General features: G+C 34.5%; 1 protein-coding gene across 1 annotated transcript in view; it reads left to right on the forward strand.

Annotated features, from left to right (window-relative positions):
- Positions 1–1,224: 1,224 nt before the first annotated feature.
- LOC125671315 (heterochromatin protein 1-binding protein 3-like) overlaps positions 1,225–12,740 on the forward strand; it is a 52,527-nt gene continuing 41,011 nt past the window's right edge. The window contains exons 1-3 of the mRNA XM_056162232.1: positions 1,225–1,313; positions 4,302–4,598; positions 11,008–11,131. Of these exons, the coding sequence (XP_056018207.1) occupies positions 4,354–4,598; positions 11,008–11,131 (369 nt within the window). The 5' untranslated portion in view covers positions 1,225–1,313; positions 4,302–4,353. The remainder of the gene's footprint in view (positions 1,314–4,301; positions 4,599–11,007; positions 11,132–12,740) is intronic.

Consider the following 12,740-nt stretch of genomic DNA (forward strand, 5'->3'; position numbering starts at 1 on the left):
ATATTTCAAGTCTAAAAAAAGTAATAGGTAGAGTACAAAATAGATATACATGTATATATTTATATAAGATATTTTGTTACAGTTGTGACTCAAAAATGTTTTTCCAGTTTGTCCATTGAATCATTTTAGAATTGTGTATTGATATGTGCCTTTCAAATATCAAGTGATATATTAAGTGAGCCTAGTGCTGGGGCAATTCTAAAGTCCAATCTGTGACTGTAAATGCAAAACGTGATATTATTTATAGAATGTGTTATTTTATGTGATATTGTGTCATAAGGTTGAAATGTTATTTTTACATAAGAATGAGAAAATATACTGCTTAGCATATAATATGATATTGTTTTCTACTCGATTGTTCTTATTTAGTGGAAATTCACCCAAAATGATATTAATAGCATTATTAAAACCAAGTCTATTAAAGGTTGTTCTGCAAATATGCAAACTAAAGTCTCTCCAAAGTGGAGTTATTTTATCACACATGACAAAAATATGCAAAATAGTTTTTGCCTTACTATTGCAAAAATTGCAGATATCAGTGGTTTTGATATTGATTTTTAAAAGATAATAATGAACAGGGAGTAATCGATGTAGGATTCTATACTGTAGCCACTGCACTGAAGAATCAGATGTAGTTTTAAAACAAATCTTGAAAATATCTTGCACACCTAAATCATTAACACCAGGGAGTTAACTTTGTATTTGACCTTTTGTATTTGGGAGATGGCCTATACAGGCTATGTCTGTTGCCCGATCCTATGGAGTTTCTCAATAAAATGAATGACTATAAATGAATCCGATCATAAATTTTATAATACATAATATGATTAAACGTGAGGAATTTGAATGAGTTTACAATGCAGCAAATACTAGTACCAAATAAAACTTTGCTTGGTATATTTGCAATGTTGAAAAATATGTTCATTTCAATTAAGGCAGGAATTTCATCACCATCCACACATGTTCACATGTTATATGTGTCTCTGATATGTGACCCCCCCCCCTCTCTCTCTCTCTCTCTCTCTCTCTCTCTCTCTCTCTCTCTCTCTCTCTCTCTCTCTCTCACAATATGAAATATATAAACTAAATATGGAAAATGAAATATTGTATATTACTTTAAACACGAAATATGAGACAATCAAGAAAAGTATACAGTATACAGTATAGAAATATTACTTTTAGAATAACATTTTATTTCGAATCCGACATTATATGGGGCGACTTATCTTCAAATACACGGCAATATTTGATGACGTAGTACACAACGCAAAAAGTGCGCAAGTATTTTTTTCAGTCTTCAAATTTCGCTGCAGGTTTGTTCATTGTAGATTGAGGCCCAATTACCAATAATGCAAACTTTTAAATGATAAATTAGCTGCATAAATGTCTGAATTATATTCATTGAAATTGTTTTTGTCCACACGCACCATCATAACAGACCACAAAGTTATCACAAATTTAAACTAATTTATTCATGAAAATCCTTTATTGATATCGTGTATCAATGTAGCCAAGTTAAAGACTGAAGATGCTAGCACAGATAGAGAATAAAACCAACCGAGTGCAATACGATACCCTGTGTATCCATGATTAATTAAATCTGCATGTTGATAGAAGGTGAAGGCCACTCGGTCAAGCACTACTAAGCTAGATTAGATGATTAGCAGCGAATGTAATTGCATTATTGGGAACAAGGAACTTGTTATTGAAGCATTACACTGATAATCAAAATGTCGTTTTGTTATTGGTAACATATTTTATTTAGGTCAAGGCCAAATAATTCCTCCTATTTAGATGTTCCCTCAGTTCAATGCGATTTATATGAGATATCTTCTCTAGAATTGGGACTGAAAAGAGGCCAAACATTTCCCCCACAAAAGTTACCTTTCCTCTAAAGTAGAGGTTTCAACCATTTGTCAATCCCAGTACTATGATAAAGAGATGTTATAGAATAATTAAATTCATTCAGAGACCCATTTCATGACCATATGGTTACTGGAAAAGTAGGCATAACCAAATCAAGACAGATGTTATTTACCTGGAGTGGCCAGGGTCTACCTAAGTGCTAATTGCTATACACAATGAAATAAGCAAAAAGCACAAATTTGCCAAATGGATCCATCATTTAGAAAAAGAATGAAAATGTAAATAGTTTAATCTGAAATGAAATTATTATCAATTTTATTGATGTGACCAAAATTAGTTTGAGGAAGTTATCCAACATTTCTTGCCGTATTTTGGGGCAACAGATATGTTCTTGGTGAAATCACACTACTGACAGAGGTAATTCGGGTATTCTGTAAATTGTGCTTGAAAAGGAATTGCTTAAAACGGTAGGCACGAAAGCTGGTGCTGCTACTATGGGAACTTTTTATATTTCTAAATCCCAAATTCCAACCATCATAAACTCCCAGTTGACGCACTTTGTCAAATCTGTCAATCAGGGTCTGACCTTTTGTCTCCTATGTGATTGATGGATAGTATGGTGTTTTTTTTTTTTCTTAGTCCAGGTAAATTTCAAGGACAGTGGCTTAAAGGGACATGGACACAATTTTAGCTTTAAAAAAAAAATTTAATTTTCCATTTTTACTGTCTACAATGCTTAACTAAAGTATTTCTAATGGTCAACATAAATTTGAATAGCAGTTGTTGAGTTACAAGTGAGATACATCACTCACAATTCTTTGTAATGTAAACAAGGCTCGTGCCATGTTTTTGTTTACATATAGATTGCTTAATAGAAAATAGCATGTGATCCAAAATGAGATGTGCCAAACACTAGAAACTATTCAATTATGTTCAGAATTAACGCTTAAATTTAAAAAACCTGCTTTAAATGAAACTTTTACTAGCATATTCAACCTATGTAAATAAAAACATGGCAGGAGCCTTGTTTACATAACAAAGAACTGTGAACTCTGTATCTCCCATGTACCTTGACAGCTGACACTCAAATTTTTGTTGACCATTAGAAATACCTTAGTTAAGCATTCTAAACATTAAAAATGAAATTTGAAAATTTTCAGTGGAAATTGTGTCCATGCCCCTTTAAAATTGGGTCTTTGATATTGAAGAACTTTTCATTCTATTCTCAATTTATTGATTGTATTGTTTAACATCCCTTTTGAGAATGTTTCTTTCACTCATACAGAGATGTCACCACTGCAGGTGAAGGGCTGCAAAATTTAGGCCTATGCTTGGCGCTCACTGGATCTTTATTGTGCCACACAGTGACACTTGCTGTGACACAGGGCCTCGGTTTTTGCAGTCATATCCAATAACCGTCTAATTAAGTCGCCTCTTATGACAAGCAAGGGGTTCTGAGGACCTATTCTAACTGGGATCCCCACAGGACTAGTGTTTGAAATTCAAAATTATTTCCAATGGGACCAAAGGAGTCGCAGCAAAGGGGTCTACATGAGTCCTTCCAAGGCAATGTAGGCTCCAAAATTACCCATCACTTTTTTTTTTAAAAACGCCACAATGTTTTCCCTACCAGATTGGGTAAAATAAGTTCATTTCATGAAGAGTGTCTGTCACAACTCACAAGCATTTGTACAGTATGAAAAGTCAAACATTATAAGTGACATAACAGAGTTTTAAATGGTCATGGATTGTTTAAAATTTATTTAGAGTTTAATTAAAAATACCGTTCAGTTAAGCATGAAAAGCACAATTGATTCTATCATGATACAATTAACTAGTTTTACCAATCTCATATGTTTCATCTCATTTCTTTTAAAGACGCTCATTGGTTCATTTATTTCAACAAATCCAATCAAAATGCTGGATAGATATAAACTAGGTGAACTAAATGCTTAAACCAACGCATGTTGTAAAGTTTTGTTCCCGGCAAATGCGTTGGCCCAAAATTATGAGAAGGACCCATTTAGTTGTACTATTCACGGGTCCTTCGATGTGTATGTTGGCGCAGGACAGACCAACACTAATTTCAAACACTGCACGGGACTATTCTCAATATAAGTATCATAGTTGTAAAACATCCATAATTTTGCAAAAGTACTTAATTTGGCTCAATCTCCATTACAAGGTCCCAGTCTTGATCAATATCAATAGTTATTTTGGTCTGATTCTTAGCTCTTAGCACAGGCACCTGAAGTGTGGACACTACTCCCCCCCCCCCCCCCCCCCCCCCCCCCCCCCCCCCCCCCCCCCACCATTCTGGGGTTTTTTGGTTTGTTTTTTTAGGGAATATCTCATTAAGTCATTGGATTTTTCTTGACCAATGTGTCTATACTAGAAAACAAATGATAAAAGACAATAATTGTATTATTTTCCAGGGAGCATTTTCTATTCAAGTGTAGCTTGTGGTAAAAGTAGCTGGTGTTCAACATGCCAGCAATCAAACTTAAGAAAAAGACACAGGAGTACCTTGAGGAAAAGAAAAGGGAGAAGGAGGCTCTAGAAGCTGCCACCCCAGCTAAAACAACCCCCGCTACCACACCACCAACTCCACCAAAGAAAAAGAAAGAGGCACGAGCTCCACAAACGCCTCCGGCTTATCTTAAAGAAAATGATATTCTGTTTGAGAAACGAAAAAGGACAATCCCAGTTGTTGAGCAGAAGTGCCAAGACTGGTAAAATATAGATATACTATTTCTGTCAAATATTTTCATGAAATGACAAAATAACCCGATGATATTCATATCAGGTTTAGAGTGTCTTCTATTTTTATGTTAGCTGTGTTTTCTATAAGCATTGAACTTATTTTCATATCCTAATTGTTCAGTTGTGTAATGCTGATAGAGGGTAGCTTTTTGGGGGAAATTGGGATAAAACGGAGAACTACAGATCCACTCCTATGAATTGCATTGCAAATTTTTCTGCATATAATTGAGGTCTTATGTTGCTGTATTTTTGCATTTTAAAGCTGTATGACCCGATGTTCATGTATTATTTTTGGACATAATTACTTGAAAGCAGATTAATTACTTTATAAAGTTATTAACTTTCCCTCAATTACATGCTTGAAAACATCTGCATGTAAAGGAAAACAGTGCGAATATTATTTAGAAAGTAAATATAGTGGCTACATATATAAATCATCCCATAATAGACGTCTATAAATAGACTCACGCGTGTCAGAGGAATTCCAACATGATGTATTAACTTGTACGCAACTGTCTAGTTTTAAGGCTGAAAGAGCGTAAAACAACGAATTACTAAGAGGTATTTGTATTTCTATTAAACTTATGGTACGGTACTGTTATAACAAAATACACGGCTTTACACAGAAAAGACCACCGATGATCTGAAAGTTTGAACTGGTCACGTGACTGTCACTTGAACTGGCAGTCTGACGCGGTTATTTGTAAACATTGATTTAAAATCAAATTATTTGGGTTAAAACAGGTGAAATAATTTATGATATGACGTACAGTCTCATAACTACATACGTGCGATGATTTAATAACGTTTTTACGAGATGGAAAAAAATATTGTAATTCGGACCATACAGCTTTAAAACCTGGATTTGAAAAAAAATTGGATATCACTAACATATTTTTTCATTACACTTGTTTCCAAACATACTTTCAAACATTCAATAAAGCCCAGAGGTCCTGAAATGTGCCGGTCTACAGGGTATTCCTGGTAAATTTTGGAACATTTATATTTGATTAGTCCAAATATGTGAACAGTGATTTTTTAAGGCCCATTTCGGGTCCGAATTTGGCCCTTTCCCCTCCTAAAAATTGTCATTTTTTCCCAATTTAGCTTGCATTTTCCCCACTATAATAACATTATGAAAGAAAAATGTATTTGAAAAATATAAACATTCGCTGTGAATTATATACATACGACTTAAGAAAGAGTTATGGAAATTATGATTTGGATAGAATAGTTGAAAATTTTAGTAGGTTAAAGAAAATTAGATGTGTAAAATAAATATATGATATAATGTTTGATATGATTTTAAACCTTATTATGATAAAATTGATTTTTCCCAATTTGACTGAAATGTCGACAATTTTCCCCAATTCGAAAGCCACAGGACCCTTGTAAAAAATGTAGAAAAATCACTGGTGAAATCATATTGTTTTTGAAATACTAAACATTTTCACTCTCACAGAACATTTATCTCTTATGATCAACAAATAGTGAGATGAACAGACTTGTTGTGATTTTCTCGTCTGTGTGAGCCAAATTATAGATGTTATCAGTGATTTTTTAAGACCCATTTTAGGTCCAAATATCGGCCCTTTCCCCTTCCAAAAATAACCCAATTTCCCCCCAATTTAACTTGCATCATTTTTGCCCAATAATGAAAACTAGTAAAAAACATATTTGTTTAAAAATAAGTTCAATGTGAATAGTAAAGTGTATGATATGACAAAAACGCATCAATTTTATATGATTTAGAAAGAATCGTAATTTTTTTTAGAAGCATAAAGAAAAGAAAATTGAATATGTAAACTAAAAGAATGACATAAATTTGTGTTTGATTTCTTGTTTGATATGATATATTTAGCATGTTTACAATAATGTCTATGTTTTCCCAATTTCATCAAAATGTTGACAATTTTTCCCAATTTTAGGCTTTCAAGTGGGCCCTTATTTTCCTTATTTTTCTACAACAGCCCTTTTTTTGCCTTATTTGGGCTTTAGAATCCTAAAAAAAGCCCTAATATTTTGTTGAAATTCCTACATTTTTCAAATTTTGAAAGTTTAAATAAATTTGACATAAAGTAAGTGTTGGAATTTATTAAATTTAGTCTTGGGGCTATTCCAGCGAAAAAAATATGGGGGGGGGGGAGGCACTTTATTTTTAAGACAGCCACCCATACAATTAAATTTTCCTCTGCTACCACCACCCATACAATTAGATTCTCCCCTGCCACCACCACCCATACAATTCAATACTTTCATTTAATGTAACAAATGCTCCGATCAATCAAATGATATTTTAGAACTTAATTCTAGTTTATATTTTTAAAAATGCAAAAAATATAAACAATAAAATGTCTGTCTTTGTTGTTTCATTGGGGGATGAAGATAGCAATCATTGCAGAAAAAATTACATATTTTGGTTTCCAATGCAATTTTGGTAGGGAGAAAAAAGGATGATCTCAGCATATAAAATGAAAGAAAAAATGCAATTAATTTTGTATACTCTGGAAACATGCGAGTTGTAGAAACCTAAGCTCTGTTTGCTTATTATAAACGAACAGTTTCACTAGACTAATGATGTGGGATATTGTCATATCATTTCTGGACTAGATGTGCATGTCCTTTTTATTCATGTCATGATCTGGGTGCTTGTTAATTGTTGAAATAACAAGAAGTTGTTTTTTTTAATGATATAAAACTAATTAAAATATGAATATATTATACCACTTTAAATTTAAATTCACATATATTGTTACTCTCTTTATTGCTTTTAAAAGACAAGTGTCTTATTACATCAGTTACAATATGTATACATAAAATGGCATTGTATAGTGGTGTACAAATTCAAGCAAGCAACGGAGAAGAACTTTTCAACGAGTTAGGTTTTCTCGCAACTTACGTGCAAGACATAGATATTTCCCTAAATTACAAAGTGTATGCATATAGATTGTGACTTTTATCCTTTGACTTTTCCCCCTACAATCTCTCGTACAGGAAACTCGCGAATATTTCATCTGAAATTTCAGTCCCAAGCATAATATTTACCTGATTTATATCGCAATCAGGCAAATTTTCCACTCTGTTAAACGTAATGGTATACCAGGTGGGAGATTTCATATCCAAATTACCCCGACCCCGAACATCTCAAAGTCTGTCGAAATTCACACCTTCGGAAACGATGGTCGTGATTCCTGATTCTTGATTTTGTTAAATAAACAACAACTCGGGTTTTGGTAATTAACCTCACATGACGCTGGATGTTAATTACATGTTATCCAATTGATAGCATGGGTATAATAATTGATTCAGAGTGCCGATTAAAGAAGATCACCGCCGAGCTATTACCTGTGCATTTTAAAACGAAAGTGTTAGGGGTGATAATTCCCAGAATAGTCATGCTCGACTGAAATCGAAAGTAGGAATCGCATTGTAATCGAAAAAATGTACAGTCGTTTCATAAAGGTGAAATTACACAAAAAGGTTGTAAAACTCATGATTGTTGGTTGCGTTAGACAGGTGGTCGTTTAGGACAGGTACAATAGGTTGGGTAACGCCTTGGAGGGGAAAGGTTTACGGTAACATTGAGTTATCTGCCCATTTATCAATCTTTTTTCCGTACTTAAGTTAATGTAGAATGGCTCTGCTTTTCTTCTTTTGTAATAAAAGAAACGTAACGTGATACGTTTTCATTTTTATCATAATTCACAGGCACCCATGTTTTTTATTTAACCTGAAAGACAACCACCCATACAAATATATTTTCCCAAATCACCCCCACCCATCCAAAAAAATATCGGCTGCCGTCCCTCCCCCCCGATACGTTTTTTGCTGGAATAGCCCTTAGTATACTTTCAGAAAATGAATTTGTTGATTAAATGTACATCTCAGAAGACATCTTGATGGTTATCAGCTATATTCAGCATTGATTGTGAGCCATGGGAGTCCAACTGAATTATATCATGGTTTGTGCTGAATGCCGAATATGGCTGTTGATGACCACTGGTATGATCTTCTGAGTGGGTAATTAATTTTTAGGTCACCTGAGTAAACTCAGGTGACCTATTGCAATTGGTTTTCGTCCATCGTCGTGCGTCGTCCGTTAACAATTGAATATTTTTAACTTCTTCTTGATAACTACCAGTCCAATTCTTTTCAAATTTGGTATGAAGCATCACTGGGACAAGGGGGACATAAATTGTAAATTTCAGGACTCCAGCACTCCTGGGGCCATAGGGGCGGGGCAAAACCTGCCCAAAATTGACCAATTTTCAAAAATCTTCTCAAGAACCACACACGTGTAAGAAAAACTAAATGCATGGTGATGTAGAGCAGGAAGGCTTCTACCAAAATTGTAAATTTCATGATCCCCAGAGTAGGGGTTCTGACCCCAGGGCGGGGCCAAACTTGGTATATAGTGTTTATGTGTAAAACACTTAAATGATATCTTCTTTAGTGCTATGGATACTAAATTGAAAGTAAATAAATATTTAGGAAGAACAGATAGTCCTTTACCAAAATTGTAAATTTGATGGTCCCAGGGGTAGGGGTTTTGGTATCAGGGTGGGGCCAAAATGGTCAGTTTTCAAATGTGTAAACAATAGACATTTTTAACCTCTTGATAACTATTATTCCAATTCTTTTCAAATCTGGTATGAAAGATATTTGGAAGAAGGGGAACATAAATTGTAAATTTCAGGACTCCTGTACCCCTGGGGCCATATGGGCGGGGTAAAAACTGCCCAAAATTGACCAATTTTAAAAAATATTCTCTAGAACTGCACATATGTAAGAAAAACTAAATGCATAGTGATGTAGGGCAGGAAGGCCTCTACCAAAATTGTAAATTTCATGATCCCCTGGGTAGGGGTTCTGACCCCAGGGTGGGGCCAAACTTGTTATATAGTGTTTATGTGTAAAACACTTGAATAACATCTTCTTTAGTGCTATCTATACTAAATTGAACCCAAATGGATAGAGCAGGTAGTCTTTTGCATGTACCAAAATTGTAAATTTGATGATCCCCAGAGTAAGGGTTCTTACCCCAGGGTAGGGCCAAAATTAGTATATAGTATTTATGTGTAAGTTTGCTGATACTGTATAAAATCTAAATGCATACTTGCAGATGTTTTAATATTAATACACCTATTCTTTAAAGCCTTTCATCAGTGTATGCACTTTTGAGGGCAGTGAAGTTTTAAGAACACATCTTGTTTTATACTGTTGCTGAACATTAGAATTTAGCTTAGATATTCAGAACAGGAAATTTTTTCTAGATTTTATAGCCCATAGAAGTAGTGATACTTTTTCACTAGTACTCAGGTGACTGATAAGGCCTATGGGCCTCTTGTTGTATTATTGCTCTTGCAAATGGTGAGTAAAACATTTTTTCTTTCCTATTGATTTGTAAATTTAACCCTTATTTTTGTCTAAAAAGCCCTTAAAAATCCTAAAAAAGGCCCTTATTTTTTGATAATTTTGCCCTAAAAATGGCCCTTATTTTTTGCAAAATGTCACTTGAAAGCCTGCAATTTGAAAGCCACAGGACCCTTTTGAAAAATGTTGAAAAATCAGTGGTTATTTTACTTCCTGTTTGTGTAATGTTATTGCTTTGTATGGTAATCATGAAGTGATTTTATTTGGTTAATAACTTTGTGCTTTGAGATTTTTAGCTCACCTGGCTTAGCTGAAAGCTCAAGTGAGCTTTTCTGATTGCCTGTTGTCCGTCATCTGTCCGTCTGTTTGTAAACTTTTCACATTTTCAACTTCTTCTCCAGAACTACAGGGCCAATTCCAACCAAATTTGGCAAAAAAGCATCTTTGGGTAAAGGGCTTTCAAATTTCTTTAAATGAAGGGCCATGCCCCCTTCACACACAATGGGGGATCAAAGCTTTACATGCGAATATATAGGGAAAATCTTAAATATGGGCGAATGTGACTCAGGTGAGTGATGTGGACCATGGGCCTCTTGTTTTAATAAATATTATCAATAATTTGTTAATATTTTTAATGAAGAGTCTGTTACAAAATTGATATTCCTAGGGAAAAAAATCTACTACACTCTGACACATGTGACCTTTAGTTTAATAATGTTTGATGGTACGACTAGATACACGATAAAAATTGTCATATATTAAAATTGTGAGAAGTTAGTGCAAGAATACAGTGGTATTAGACTTCAATCATGCGCAGAAAAAATGTCCACTGTAAATGGGAGGTTTTTATATGGGGTTGACCTGTAGCTCTCTGATATATCCTGGAGATTTTTCCTGTAGAGCTGTAGTTCCACAGAGAGTGGACACCCTGAGAAACTGTGCTTACGATAATAACATAGAAATGAACTCTCTCCACGTTTTAAAAGATTCACAATTTGTCTTCAGGATTATGGATAATTTTGAGAAGAAAGAAGAGGTTCATGTCAGCGCAAGCAAGATGTATGAGTACTACACAGAATCAGTGCTTCAGGATGCCGGCAATGTGGCAGATGTGGGCTTATTCAACAGAGTAAGTTGATTGTGCAAGTATGTTCTGGTTTTCTGTCCAGTATCGTGGATAAACTTGTCTATCAAGATTTAAGGTTGTTGGAATTTGGAGAGGCATTCATATGCAACGGTTTTTTTTTTTTTACGCCCGTCTTTAGACGGGATGTATTATGGTACAGCGATGTCTGTACATCTGTCCATCCTTTCATTTGGGGTATTCTGTTTCTAATTTCATTTCTCTGTCACATATCCAGCTGAAACTTGCTATGTAACGTCTTTGTGGATCACTCTAGATCATGTTACAATTCTGATCCAATTCGACCTCTCTTGCAAGAGTTTTGCCCCTTTATTTGAAAATTATTGTTATATGGAGGGTACATAATTTGTCAGGCAAAGTCCTCCCATAATTTAACTGAGGACTATCTTGTTTTACATGGATATTGGAAGTTGTGCATGTGGCAAGGATTTTGATTTCCTTCAATTTTTGAGAAAATTACAGGACTTAGTCCATTTTGAGGAAATATTACATAGAGAGTACATGATTTGTCCAGTGAACTCCCAGAGTTTTCAAATGAGAACCTTCTTGTTTTACAGAGTATTTATATGGGTATGGAAGATGTGTATGTGGCAAGGATTTTGATTTTCTTCTATTTTTGAGAAATTTACAGGTTGTTGAAGTTAGTCTGTTTTGAGGAAATATGATATGATATTGAATAAAGGACATGGTTTGTCCTTTTAACTCCTATCACAGTTGAAGATGTGCATAGTGCAAGGATTTTGATTCTCAACAATTTTTAATTTTCTTTGATGATCAAATATTTACAGGTTGTTGAACATGGTCAAATTTGGGGAAATATTTTACACACAGAACTCTTGGTTTGTCTATCTACCTCCTGTCACAGTTTTAAGCTAAGACCCTTTATTCATATGATGCAAAAAAAGTATGTCACAGCCAGATGAAGCAAAGTTCTACAAACTGTGGCTTAAGAAAAACAGCCTATGTAAGCATTTTTATGGGTGTATTATATACCGTTTGTGGTACTCTTGTTACTGTATGGAAATGGTACCAATAGCCATTCAGCTGGAGGGGAAAAGTGTCAAAATAGAACAAGCTGGGAATTTTCTTTCTAGTCAAGAAATAGTATATATGTTTTAAAATCAACACAGAATAAACCATGTATTAAAGAATGAATAAGGATTCATTGATTACAAATGAGTGCCATTTTATTGCCTCTGCATTCCATTTTAGAGGAAGTGAAGAAACTTGTTATAATGCTTGATACAAAGTGTACCATGAGCCTCAAAGTATGCATCATTGCAAGCCATGCCTATTGTCTCCGTTCACATTCCATCATAGCCATGGTAGTATGATTAAGAAAGCCCTCAACTTCATGAATAATATGTTCATATTTCAACCAATTGGGGAGCCCCTATAATGTTTTTGGATGGAAAGAAAAACACTTAATGATCATCGCGTGGCTTGTAATGGAATAATCCGATGATTGCCGATTGGGCAAATCTGACACAATAGCCAATCAAAATAAATTTCTTGACGCAGAATTTGCAAACAAAGCCTCTGTTGCTAAGGCAGATTTCATTTGATACTTGACTTGCTTCTGAAAGAGTGGTCT

Source organism: Ostrea edulis, chromosome 4, assembly GCF_947568905.1.
Source record: "Ostrea edulis chromosome 4, xbOstEdul1.1, whole genome shotgun sequence".
NCBI classification, from domain to species: Eukaryota; Metazoa; Mollusca; class Bivalvia; order Ostreida; family Ostreidae; genus Ostrea; species Ostrea edulis.